The sequence below is a fragment of the Salmo salar genome, chromosome 14 (assembly GCF_965601325.2).
Source record: "Salmo salar chromosome 14, fSalSal1, whole genome shotgun sequence".
In the NCBI taxonomy this organism is placed as follows: Eukaryota; Metazoa; Chordata; class Actinopteri; order Salmoniformes; family Salmonidae; genus Salmo; species Salmo salar.
In genome coordinates, this window is record NC_138304.1 from 13109061 (window position 1) to 13123077 (window position 14017).

At 41.5% G+C, this 14017-nt stretch overlaps 1 protein-coding gene across 2 annotated transcripts; it reads left to right on the forward strand.

Annotated features, from left to right (window-relative positions):
- LOC106568987 (volume-regulated anion channel subunit LRRC8D) lies at window positions 1-8621 on the forward strand. 2 transcript variants are annotated; one of them, XM_014139921.3, is made up of 2 exons: window positions 1-380; window positions 4738-8621. In XM_014139921.3, exon 2 carries the CDS (start codon window positions 4740-4742, stop codon window positions 7290-7292), a length of 2553 nt encoding a protein of 850 aa, XP_013995396.3. In that variant the 5' UTR covers window positions 1-380; window positions 4738-4739; the 3' UTR covers window positions 7293-8621. The 2 variants fall into 2 exon arrangements, with proteins under 2 accessions (XP_013995396.3, XP_013995395.3); XM_014139920.3 differs by lacking the exon at window positions 1-380 and adding an exon at window positions 2509-3439.
- Window positions 8622-14017: the final 5396 nt, after the last annotated feature.

Sequence of the window (14017 nt, forward strand, 5' to 3'; positions counted from 1 at the left end):
AACAATTAACTCGCAACACACCATGGGTCAGAAAAGGTTGAATACATTGGCCATGCTGTCAATCCAGCATGACTTCTGCCACGTACAATACAACTGGGAACTCGGGGGGAAAACGAGCTCTGACTGGGAAAATACTTTTTAAACTGTCATCCAATTCGGAATTCCAAGTCGGAAACCCGGGCCTTTTTCTAGAGCTACGACCTGAAGATCACTGACATCATGATTCGACCTTGTTTTTTCTGAGTTCCCAGTGTTCTTGAAAGCACCATAAATCCAGAGAATGCCAGACTTTGATGACAAAGTTTGATGTCAAAATTTGCCCACAAGAAGGACCACTTTCCTACACCACCTTCCTGTTCAAGTGAGCACAGCACCAAAAGGTGAGTCCAAACATGTATTTTATGCTGCTGCATAAATTATGTTATGCCAGGGAGATATGTATACTGTAGCTAAGAAAGTAATACTAAATGTATGTTGTGTAGTAAGCTGTTCGTAGCCCATGTGCCTCACCTTAATAATTTGGTCTTAATTTGGTCTCATAATTTAGCCTACTGTTCTGACTTGGTGGTGCACATGTAGCCTATAGCCTGTTTTAGAGAAATGTAATCATTGAACATTGTAAGCGCTTTCACTGTATGATTATATTTTTATTTTATTTTATTTAACCTTTGTTTAACTAGGCAAGTCAGTTAAGAACAAATTCTTATTTACAATTATGGCCTACCAGGGAACAGTGGGTTAACTGCCTTGTTCAGGGCCAGAACGACAGATTTTTACCTTGTCAGTTCGGGGATTCAATCAGCACTTTTGAAATGTACTGCGACAGAATTCAGAACATGGGCCCTCTTACAACATTCTCCCTGTACACCAAGTCAGAACCGTAGGATAAATGAAGGGGGCATGTTCTGCCTAGTTAAATAAAGGTTACATTTAAACAATTTACATTTTAAATAATGTCTAATGTCTTAATCGAAATTACGGATTGCCTCTTATTTGCTCGTCGTTTCCTTATGCCATAGTTTGTATATCTCAATTGTCAGTAGAAACCACATTTGTTTAAGCAAGTCAGCCATATCACATATGTTTTTTAAGGCTGAATGGCCACCCCTCATAGCCTGGTTCCTCTCTAGGTTTCTTCCTAGGTTTTTGGCCTTTCTAGGGAGTTTTTCCTAGGGAGTTTTTCCTAGCCACCGTGCTTCTTTCACATGCTTTGCTTGCTGTTTGGGGTTTTAGGCTGGGTTTCTGTACAGCACTTTGAGAATATCAGCTGATGTACGAAGGGCTATATAAAAATAAATTTGATTTGATTTGATTTGATTAGTAGAGGTAAGGCGTCACTCTATGGTGCTGAAATGAAAGCTCTGCTGTTGGGACAGCTTTATGTAGGTCATAACAGTTTGTGGGCACCGTTTGTCACCATTATAATGCAATTTATGTAGTGTTTACTGTTTTTCTGTGTAGTGGCTTTGCTGGCATGCATCTAAAAACATTTCTTTTGAGTTTGCCCCACCAAGATTTACTAAACTCACCACTGTACCTGTACCTGTACCTGTTAAAAGAATAGTAAGCAGCTCAGGTCATGTAGGAAAAAAACAGAGAGAGACACTGACACAGATGTACTTCCAGTTGTCATATTTTGGCTCTATATTATATATGCAATAGTAATTAACCCTTAGGATATATATACATCTTTTTTCAACCTTTATTTAACTAGGCAGGTCAGTTAAGAACAAAATCTAATTTACAATGACGGCCTACCCCGGCCAAACCTGGACGATGCTGGGCCAAACCTGGACGATGCTGGGCATAGACATTATTTAAAATTTAAATTGTTTAAATTTAACCTTTATTTAACTAGGCAGGTCAGTTAAGAACAAAATCTAATTTACAATGACGGCCTACCCCGGCCAAACCTGGACGATGCTGGGCCAATTGTGCACTGCCCTATGGGACTCCCAATCACAGCCAGATGTGAACCGGGGACTACAGTGATGCCTCTTGCACTGAGAGGCTGTGCCTTAGACCACCGCGCCTCTCGGGAGCCCCATAAGGATAGGGGGGACATGTATGAAATCCAGGAATTTATATTTTCAATATAAGTAGTTAGGCTTACATGAGGTATTATGAGCCAATTGTAATCTATTAGGCATTTATTCAGTAAACAGAGAGATACAGTTCAGTTAACTTCGGAGTGACAGACAGACAACATTCGAGAACAAGGAGAAGCAAAGACAGACAGAGTGACAGACTGAAAGAGACAGAGTGACAGCAGAGAAGATACAGAAACAGACTGCACAACAGGCAGGCAAGATGCACAGTTATAGTGGTGAGTTGTATCTCCAGTGATGTTTTTACATGTTGTGTTTGTCTTTTAAACATGAGCTGGTTAAAAAAGGAGGAGGACTATGTTTCACCGCTGACTGGTAAAGTAAAAGTTGCAAGGGGATGTGGGCTGGTGTGGCTAAAATGCCAGGGCTGAATTTTTGTTCCAGTCCGCCCCTGCCTGGCACTCCATGGACTTGTTTTTATTCACTTCCTCTGAGAGTACAAGGGTTGAGAGGAGGGTAGCCCACTCTTTTTACATGATCTAGCCTGGACCGGTTGGAACCTGTACCATACTCAAGAGACACTTCCTCAACAGTGTGCAGTGCACCGGTGCAGCAAGCAACCAAATCCAGACATAGCTGGAAATCCAGCATGACTTCAGTCGATAGCGAGTTACACCAAAAGGGTTCTAGATTCCTGACGTCTTCATATTTCACAATTAGGCTGGCTATCTAGCCTAACTACAGACAGACAGACAGGACGAGAGGGAGAGAGCTAGCAAGGATAGTTACATTGTGTAGCTTACTGGGGCAGCAGATATGATGTACCAAATACAATGTATTCATTTACAGACTGAAAAGTAGTAATTGCTACATAGTTACTGAACAGATGGTTACAGTTCAAAGCTTCTGAATGAGTTATATTGTAACAGAATGTTCACGCGGGAGAAACATTCGATCAAGTCGTAGTAGAGTAGGTGGTGCCCTAGTTTTCATTATTAGGCCTATCTCGAATTTGGTGGCATCTGAGACAAGCACGTTGTGTCTTTGGGACGTTGATCTGTGGCATCCACCATCTCATAAACGCCGGTAATAGCGCTTTAATGTTAAAGTTGGACTATCCTTTACTTTGAATTACATGCGTACGGAGGCAGACGTTCTGCGCATATTGTTCACGTAGCTAGTGTTTATCAGGTAGCCAATGCAGAACCGTGGGTATTGAGAATGGTGCTGACATTCGCACTGTCACGAACATAATATTCTTGGTCACAAGCTTTATTCTATAGATGATGGTTTAATTATTTGATCTGAACCGTCGGAAGGAACTGTCTTGACCGTAAAAGTGGAATGGAGTGCCGGAAATCTTATTGATAAGAGATAACGTCACCAAGATAGTAAGTATGGTATTTTTTTTCTCGCATTTACCACGCTGTAAAAACTGTCAAATCCTAATTTATATTTGTTTGATGTTGATTGTCATAATGTGCGGTTATCCCAGGGTAGTTTATTTAGGCTGTGGCAAGATAAAATAAATTGTTAAGGAACGCACCGTAAATGTTTTAACTGGGCACATGCTGTAGTTGAGTTACAGTTTAAGTTTACCCCACGTTACAGCAAGTCACAAGACCTCAGTCAGACAGCAACATAAAAATGAATGCGCAAGATCTCTAGAAGATTCTCAAGAGTTTAACATGTGTCTAATAGTTTATATTTCCTAAATGAAATAACTGTAAATATGTTCGATCAGTAGCCTAGGTGTATTCCACAACTGGTCTCTCTGCTCTTCTCTTTTTTAGACCAGGACTGTCTCTACGGTCTACTACACGCTCTCGCCTACAGATCTTCTGCTTTGATTATATGCAAAACGTCTTTAATGATGGCTTACTCTTACTGGGATGTCACCTTAAAGCATTTTTGATTAATATTATACTATAGTTATAAATATAGCCTATAGGCTACTAGCCTATAATGTCAAAATATGTATTGATATTACTGTAATTCTTTAGTTCAACTATGAAAGGAAATTATGAATGAAAAAAAATATCATCGAGTTTTATTGGTTGGTAAAGCGTACCATATTTGTTTTAGAATACTGGTAAGGAAAAGTGTATGCCATAAAATCACTCTTAATAGTGTTGTAACAGTTACAAATATTAACAGTAGTGATCATTATCTAGGCTACCAAGATCTAGGCTACCTAGGCAATGTATCTTCACTGTCATAAAACAATTGTAAACATAATTTTTACCGTGGGAGAAAAGGATCAGAGAAGGAAGTGCTCCCACATGTTGAATCTGGGCACAATTACCATTGCTTCTTAAAACGGCACACCAACATTATAAACTTCTCAATGACATACAATAGTTTGTAGACTCAGATGTTTTCAAATTCTTTATAGAGATGCATGAGAGAGAGTAATAAGCCAATGTCATTACTAATGCTGTTTTGTATTTTATAAGCCACTTTGACATGGAGAGCCAATCAATTTAGTTCTAAAAAATAATGGCGTCAACCTTTATTACCTTTTTAACCTTTATAACCATACCAAGTACAAACATTTACCAACAAAAATCGATTTGATTCCAAACAAAAACACACATTTGAAGTGCTTGTTTTATTTATTTATAATTAGATTGTTTGAGAAATAAGTGCTTTCCATACTAGCTAAATGCCCAGTCTTCTTCTATTGCAGGAATGTTTACCATCACTGAGTTAGCATCGCTGAATGACATCCAGCCGACCTACCGCATCCTAAAACCATGGTGGGACGTCTTCATGGACTACCTGGGGGTGGTCATGCTCATGTTGTCCATCTTCGCCATGACGATGCAGATCACAAAGGACCAGGTGGCATGCCTTCCCTACCTGGAGGAAGCGGAGGAGGCGGCAGGGCCAAACTCTTGCACAACCCAATGTCAGCAAGAAACCACCTCATCAACAGTTAGTATGACGACAGTGCTTGCTACACCAATGGCCACTAAAGATCTACCAGACAGTGCTGTACACGAGATCCACAACACCCAACCCATCGTTGTGAAGCGAGAGAGCAAAATGCAGCAACCTGAGCCCACAGGAATCCGAACCAACTTAGATTATCAGCAGTACATCTTTGTCAACCAAATGTGTTACCATGTTGCCTTGCCCTGGTACTCAAAGTACTTCCCGTACCTCACCCTCATCCACACCCTTGTGCTTATGGTCAGTAGTAACTTCTGGTTCAAATACCCCAAGACAAGCTCAAAGATTGAACACTTTGTGTCCATTCTCGGACGGTGCTTTGAGTCTCCATGGACGACAAAGGCTTTGTCCGAGACAGCCTGTGAGGATTCTGAGGAGAACAAACAGAGACTGACTGGCACCACTTCAGCACCGAAACAGGTATCACAGGAAAATAAAGACGAAAATGCTGCCAACACATCTACTCCTATGCTTGGGAATACAGGAGTCAAGTTCTCAGCAGATACGCCCGTTGCTGAGGCACCAAGTATGACTATCTTGGACAAGAAGGATGGAGAGCAGGCCAAGGCTCTTTTTGAGAAGGTGAGAAAATTCCGTGCCCATGTGGAGGACAGCGATTTCATCTACAAGCTCTACGTAGCTCAGACCGTGGTCAAAACGGTCAAGTTCATTTTGATTCTGTCATATACGTCAACTTTTATGGCTGCCATCGACTTTCGCCACAAATGTGAGCCCGATATTAAACACTTAACCGGATATAAGCAATTCTTTTGTACCCACAACATGGCGTTCATGCTGAGAAAGCTCCTCCTCAGCTATATGGCCCTCATATTGATCTATGGGATGGTGTGCTTGTACTCCCTCCACTGGCTTTTCAGGCGCCCCCTTAAAGAGTACTCATTTGAGAAAGTCAGAGAGGAGAGTAGCTTCAGTGACATTCCTGACGTGAAGAACGATTTTGCGTTCCTCCTGCACATGGTCGATCAGTACGACCAGCTGTATTCCAAACGGTTTGGTGTATTCCTCTCAGAGGTCAGCGAGAACAAGCTGAGGGAGATCAGTCTGAACCACGAGTGGACATTTGAGAAGCTCAGACAGCTTGTGATCCGAAATGCCCAAGACCAGCAGGAGCTCCACCTCTTCATGCTCTCTGGTCTCCCCAATGCAGTGTTTGATCTCACCGACCTGGAAATACTTAAACTAGAACTAATTCCTGAGGTCAGGTTTTCGGCAAAGATTTCCCAAATGACCAGTATGCATGAGCTGCACCTCTGCCACTGCCCTGCCAAAGTTGAGCAGACAGCCTTTGTCTTTCTCCGTGACCACCTCCGCTGCCTTCACGTCAAGTTCACAGACGTCGCTGAGATCCCAACATGGGTTTACTTGTTGAGAAGTTTGAGGGAGCTTAACTTGGTAGGGAATTTAAGCTCAGAACACAACAAAATGATAGGACTAGAGTCCATGCGAGATTTGAAACATCTAAAGACATTGTATCTGAAGAGCAACCTCACCAAGATGCCTTCAAGCCTAACTGAGCTATCCCCACACCTGATCAAACTGGTGGTGCACAATGATGGTACTAAACTACTGGTACTGAACAGCCTCAAGAAGATGACAAACCTTGTCGATCTGGAGTTGCACAACTGTGAGCTGGAGAGGATCCCCCATGCTATTTTCAGCTTAACCAACCTTCAAGAACTGGACCTCAAATCCAACAACATTCGCACCATTGAGGAGATCATCAGCTTTCAGCACCTCAAGAGGTTGACCTGCCTCAAACTGTGGCACAACAAAATCATCACCATTCCAGCCTCCATAGGCCAGGTCAAGTGTTTGGAGTCACTTCACCTTTCGCACAACAAACTGGAGACGCTCCCGCCGGCGCTGTTCCACCTCCCCAAGCTGAGGCACCTGGACGTCAGTCAGAACTCCATCACAGTGATCCCGCCGGACGTGGGTCTCCTGCAGAACCTCCAGCACTTCGCCATTAATGCAAACAAGGTGGAGGTGCTGCCCAAGCAGCTGTTCAGGTGCACCAAGCTGAAGGTCCTGTGTCTGAGCAACAATGGCCTCACCACCCTGCCTGAGACAGTGGGTCAGTTGGTGCAGCTCACTCAGCTGGAGCTTAGGGGGAACTGTCTGGACCGCCTTCCCTCGCTACTGGGGAACTGTCGCCTTCTACGTAAAAACTGCCTCATTGTCGAGGACCACCTTTTTGACACTTTACCCGTAGAGGTAAAGGAGAGCATCAGTCGGGAGACCAATGTGTCCTTTGCGAGTGGCTTATAGCTTATAATCTCTGATATCTTAAACCCTTACGGTACAGTGATTAACTGAAATGTATATTATAACTCACTGAAGCAATACGCCATGAAATTGAGATGTTATTCACCAGGAAGTAGCCTTGTAGTTTTTGAACTTTTGGGCAAAAACATGGCAGAATGGTCTTCAAGTCAAATACTTCATAAAAAGCATCTGGCAGAAGTAAATTCTTCCATAATATGATTTGATGTATTTCTTAAAGGACCCTGTTTTCACGAATTTGATTATATAACTTCAAGCCCATTGAAAAGATATGGGGACATGACCCGGAAGTAAAGCGGAAGGGGTGGTTACTTTCACAGGGTATTGAACCACATTTTATTGATTATAAATTGCACTATATGGTTTGTTCCTTGACACTTTTAACTTAATAAAGTGAGAGAGAATGCTTCTTCTCAACACAGACTGCAGAGCTCTGTAATCACGTAATGACTTTTTGCAATTATCGTTTCAAAGTAGTATATTTTTCAAATATTTAAGAATGTTCAGGATAAAAAAAACATTTTCAGTTGCTTCCTAGGGTATTATCGCATAATATTGTTAACGGGAATTGAATTTTTGACTTATTAATATATATTGTATTAGCTACTCAGGTATAATGTTAACCATGGGGAATAGATTTTCAACCTTAACTGCTGCTATTTCTCAGTGAGGGCTTTAATAAGAAAGGACCAAACAGCATGTTTGTCTAAACATTCACTGTCATTATTCACATCACCATTCAATGACAGAACAAATTCTCTCTTTTCAGTAGTAATTCACTTTTATTTAAATAAAGTTTCATTCATTTGCTTCAATGACGTCCTGCAGCCAAGACATGGTCTGTCAGCAGAGTGACAGTTGTTGTGTGTTGATAAGAGGTGGGATCCTCAGTCTACCGGGAACTGTTTAAAACTGCTTCGTCACAGTCTTGCCTATGTGATCATACTAAGTTCACTGGGGGAATAGAAGATACAGTCTGAACTTTTACCCCCTCTTGGGGATTACGCTTGAAGTTGGGTGTTCTTTGCACAACCAATATTTGCTTTTCTCATAGATTGTTCAATGTTTTCTATGGATTACACTCGCCTATCACAGACCATACTAAACCTAATTTATTTTTTAAAGATGTGTGATTGAAAAGGGATGAGGTTTGACAAAACGGAGAGAACAATGGGACAGAGATTGTTATAGCTTTTTTTTCTATGTATTTCTGTACTGTACATGAACTGTTCACATTTGCCACCATACCAAATTACTGATCATACGCTCAAAGTCCATTCATTTATGGCACAATAAAACTAGATTTTAGATACATTTTTCAAATTCTTGTCACTCTCTGTTTCAATGCATTTCTCAATGGTAATTGGACATTAGTTATAGCACCCAGGTCTCACAGCCCACCAACACAACCAACTTGAGAAGATCCAACGATTCCAACGATGTGCAACCTGGCCTTGCAGCCCCTGGAGTCCCGCCATACCTGCCTCTGCAGATCCTTTGCACAGAAGCTTGCAAAATCCCAGGATTACAACAAATGGCTGCCTCAGATGAGAGGCCATGTCACTGGCAGATCTACCCAATTCATCTCGGACTGACAGCTTCTACAACAGCCCTATGCCTTACTTTGTGAGACTGCTTAATGCTGCTTAACTGTGATATTGTACACCACTTCTAATATATATATATATATACATATTATTTTCTGTACTTAATTACGTGTTCTGCAATTTAGCTTTTAGCTGCAAATGTGTAAAATTCTAAATAAACCTTAAATATATTATATACAGTATGTACACAGGTGCTCCTGTGGCATCTAGTCTTTATGCAGTTATAGCTGTATAAAGAATTAGATCATCAGCTGCCGTACAAAATTATTTGTTGAGGGTTTGTTATCACATGTGCATTACATTAACTGAATTTCCTTGATCAAGCAAAGGTACAATGTACACAACATCTTTAGGGATGATGTCATGCCAAAACAATAGGGCAATTTGAATAGGGAAAAAGAAGAAGAAGCATTTGCAACTTTTGAAATACAATCTGGAAGTTAATGCCTGTAATTCTGACAACAGGGCAGATGAGATCAATTCAGGCTCTGCAGAGAACACTATCTTGCCAGTACTTTGGTAATTCAATATCATAGTCAAGTTGAGTTTTGTGTGTGACTTTCTTTATCTCCTTCCAAGGATGATGGCAAAAAATTCTAGCACTTTGTTGGACATTTGCTTGCTGCTGCACCTGGTTACACTTTAATGTAGCTAATAATGGCATTAAAAGCAAGCCACAGATAGCCTGGCATATGGAGATCTCTTGACATTTTAATTCATAGTCTACATACCTTTTACCAGGGCCATTGTGGTTAACAAGTTAATTCATCAATAAAAAGCTGTTGTTTGGAAATTTGGAACTGGAATAGAAATCACTGGTTTCATTACAGAGTAGTCTAAATAGTCCAGCATGATCGGTGGCAGTAATCATTCATAGTTTAGAGCCTAGAAGCAGCTTCTTTGCAGCATCTTCATTGACTAGCTACAGTCATGGCCAAAAGTTTTGAGAATGACACAAATATTAATTTTCACAAAGTTTGCTGCCTCAGTTTGTATGATGGCAATTTGCATATACTCCAGAATGTTATGAAGAGTGATCAGATGAATTGCAATTAATTGCAAAGTCCCTCTTTGCCATGCAAATGAACTGAATCCCTTAAAAACATTTCCACTGCATTTCAGCCCTGCCACAAAAGGACCAGCTGACATCATGTCAGTGATTCTCTCGTTAACACAGGTGTGAGTGTTGACGAGGACGAGGCTGGAGATCACAATGTCATGCTGATTGAGTTCGAATAACAGACTGGAAGCTTCAAAAGGAGGGTGGTAATTGGAATCATTCTTCCTCTGTCAACCATGGTTACCTGCAAGGAAACACGTGCCGTCATCATTGCTTTGCACAAAAAGGGCTTCACAGGCAAGGATATTGCTGCCAGTAAGATTGCACCTAAATTAACCATTTATCGGATCATCAAGAACTTCAAGGAGAGCGGTTCAGTTGTTGTGAAGAAGGCTTCAGCGCGCCCAAGAAAGTCCAGCAAGCGCCAGGACCATCTCCTAAAGTTGATTCAGCTGCAGGATCGGGGCACCACACCAGTACAGTGCTTGCTCAGGAATGGCAGCAGGCAGGTGTGAGTGCATCTGCACGCACAGTGAGGCGAAGACTTTTGGAGGATGGCCTGGTGTCAAGAAGGGCAGCATTTTTGCCACTTCTCTCCAGGAAAAACATCAGGGACAGACTGATATTCTGCAAAAGGTTCAGGGATTGGACTGCTGAGGACTGGGGTAAAGTAATTTTCTCTGATGAATCCCCTTTCCGATTGTTTGGGGCAACCGGAAAAAAGCTTGTCCGGAGAAGACAAGGTGAGCTCTACCATCAGTCCTGTGTCATGCCAACAGTAAAGCATCCTAAGACCATTCATGTGTGGGATTGCTTCTCAGCCAAGGGAGTGGGCACACTCACAATTTTGCCTAAGAACACAGCCATGAATAAATGGTACCAACACATCCTCCGAGAGCAACTTCCCCCAACCATCCAGGGACAGTTTGGTGATGAACAATGCCTTTTCCAGCATGATGGAGCACCTTGCCAAAAGGCAAAAGTGATAACTAAGTGGCTTGGGGAACAAAACATTGATATTTTGTGTCCATGGCAAGGAAACTCCCCAGACCTTAATCCCATTGAGAACTTGTGGTCAATCCTCAAGAGGCGGGTGGACAAACAAAAACCCACATCCATCAGTCAGGATGTGGCCCAGAAGTTAATTGACAGCATGCCAGGGTGGATTGCAGAGGTCTTGAAAAAGAAAGGTCAACACTACAAATATTGACTCTTTGCATCAACTTCATGTAATTGTCAATAAAAGCCTTTGACACTTATGAAATGCTTGTAATTATACTTCAGTATTCCATAGTAACATCTGACAAAAATATCTAAAGACACTGAAGCAGCAAACTTTGTGAAAATGAATATTTGTGTCATTCTCAAAAATTTGGCCACGACTGTACTATCACAGAGTAGGAAAATGCTGCTCCCACCCATAGAGAATGATAGAGGCCTTTAGTGGCCATAAGGACGTTTTAGCATGTGCAGCACAATGGAGGGCTTCCACCGTTTTAATGTAGTCAGCTGGGTGGGATTTCCAACTTCATTGGCTGATCCCTCCTGGTGACCCTGTTGGAGTCATGTCCAATTGGGTCATCAGGAGGGATCAGCCAATCGTGAAAAATAAAATGGACTACTTTAAAATGGAGATTGCCTCAATTCGCTTAATTCACCCGACGTGACACGTCACTTCCAGCTGAATGAATGGGAAACAGAGGCCGGAAACCTAGGCAACATAGTCAAAAGTTGTACTGCTGCGTCCCTGGATGTAACTCCTACAAAAGGAGGGAGTGATGCAGAGAATTAACTTTTCACAGTTTCCCCAAAGACTGCAATCCGACGTCAATGAGTGGTGAAAGTAAAGAGTTGTCAAACCACATTATAAGGTAAGTTATGATTTTTGAATTTAATGTTGCTAGTTAGCTAGCTATCTACTGGCCAGCCAGGCTAACAGCAGAGCCACCAGTTAGTTGAGAAATGCTAACATTGGTTAACTTAGTACCTATTTTTGCATCTCTAACCAATATAGGAAGTTATAACGCTTGATAACTAAACTGGATCAATATTTCCCTACACAGTTAACTGACAACAACCAAAGTGTGTTCAAAACACTTTGTTGTGGACTCCTTTTTAAAGACAATAAGTGGGAAACGGATGCTAAAGGAGCAGGTTGTGCCGACTGTGTTCACCTGGATGTCCACCCCAAAGCCTGGCAGGAAGACCATCATCAGAAAAGCTGCAAGGTAGGCCTTCTAGCGTAGCTTACCCCTAAACTAGCTAACTACTAGTTTATTAAACAACTTGACAGGTAGAATCATTAATCAACTGTAACTTATTTTTTCTGTGTTACAGTGAGGCTACCCATCATGGAAAGGATGCACCTGCTGAGGAGCCAGATGAGCTAAGGTAGTTGTTTATTATTACATATGTATCTTTTCTGTAATTATCAATAGTTCATAGCAGGTATATGTAACCAAATCTTGAATCTACAGTGACTCACTGGATCAGGATCCTCAAGCTGAGAACATGGCTTGCCAAATCATGGTCAGGTATAAACTTGCTATGTGAACTTCAGTTACTTTAGTGTTTTTGTGAGTTTACAATATTTGGTTTAACCTCGGTCACTAGCTCCCATTTACAATCATTCACAATGAATACATCAGTATCTGCCCGTCTACTCTACATAAAGGCCATGCAAGTTCATTTTGAGTTGTTTTTCTGTAAGCGTTCTACTAACAGAAAAGGAACATGTATTAATTTGCGTGGCCTGTATTTGGAATAGAAGATGTAGAGCTGATAGTATTCATTTTAAGAGCATGTAGTTGGGCAGCTTGAAGAGGCACGCAATGAGGTCGCTCGTCAAGCCGAGGAAATTGTGAAGCTTCAGGCAAACCAGTTCCTCCTTCAAAGCTTCCTGTGTGACAAGAAGAACAACACGTTTTACATGGGATTTAGGGACTACAGTACTCTAAAAGGTGTTTTTCTGGCATTACAGCCAACAGCAGAGACCATGGTTAGATGGAGTCAGGTACAGCGCTTAAACAAAACAGATGAACACACACTTAGAGTTGGAATGAGAAGCTTCCTTATTTTCCCACCGTTGTTTTGGCGTCATTCAATATGGCTGCTAGCTGCATTAAGCTAATGGCGCTGCCAGTGCTTTCACAGATGTTATAAATGGCACAGAAATAAAAATGTGTTCTCTGTCTGTCTTTATGCTGCTTAGACCTCTGGTCCACACTCCAGTCCTGTTGGTGGCGGTAATGCACTTTAAAGTTGGTTGCCAACTGCCAAAAAAAATACACAGAAGAAGAAAAATAATCTCTATACTTCCACCTCCTTGCTCCTGCAGGGAGAAATTGAAAGTGGTGTTGTCTAATGTAGTTTATTTGTAGCATGAGGAAAGCTTGCTAGACTTTTAGCCACCTGCAGCCACGTAAACGAGACAGTAATGGAATAGAAATATGAATATCCGTAATGCTTCGATCCGCAACTACGATGTTGAAGGGACATTGGGCACATAATGTTGTTAGCTAGTTAATCAAAAATTCTTAAAAGCCATGTAGTTGATGATAAAGATGTCGATAGTTTTTTTTTACGTTGAAAATGCAAACATGCCAGCAAAAATAATTAATGCAATAACATTAACTGTCAGCTAGCTAGTTATTATTATGAATGGCCAGCTAGCTAACGTAAAGTACGTAAAGTAGTCAGCACCGGCCTGGACCCTACCTGCACTAAGCTCTCTCCTGGCCCCTTAAACTAAATCTGAATTTGCCCTGCTAGGTGACCTAAACTGGGACATGCTTAAACCACCTTAACATGTCCTAAAGCAATGGGACTCAATAAATCTTTCTCAGATTATTACCAATCCCACAAGGTATGACTCCAAAACCCCAGAAAAGGCTACTCTCCTCGATGTTATCCTCACAAATAATCCTGATAGGTATCAGTCTGGTGTTTTCTGTAATGACCTTAGTGATCACTGTTTTACAGTGTCACGAGTGTCGTGTGTGGAGGACCAAGGCGCAGCGGGTTGCGTGCTCATCATTATTTTA

Coding starts and splice junctions, on each gene's coding strand:
- LOC106568987 (XM_014139921.3), top strand. CDS start 4,740: ATGTTTACCATCACTGAGTTAGCATCGCTGAATGACATCCAGCCGACC.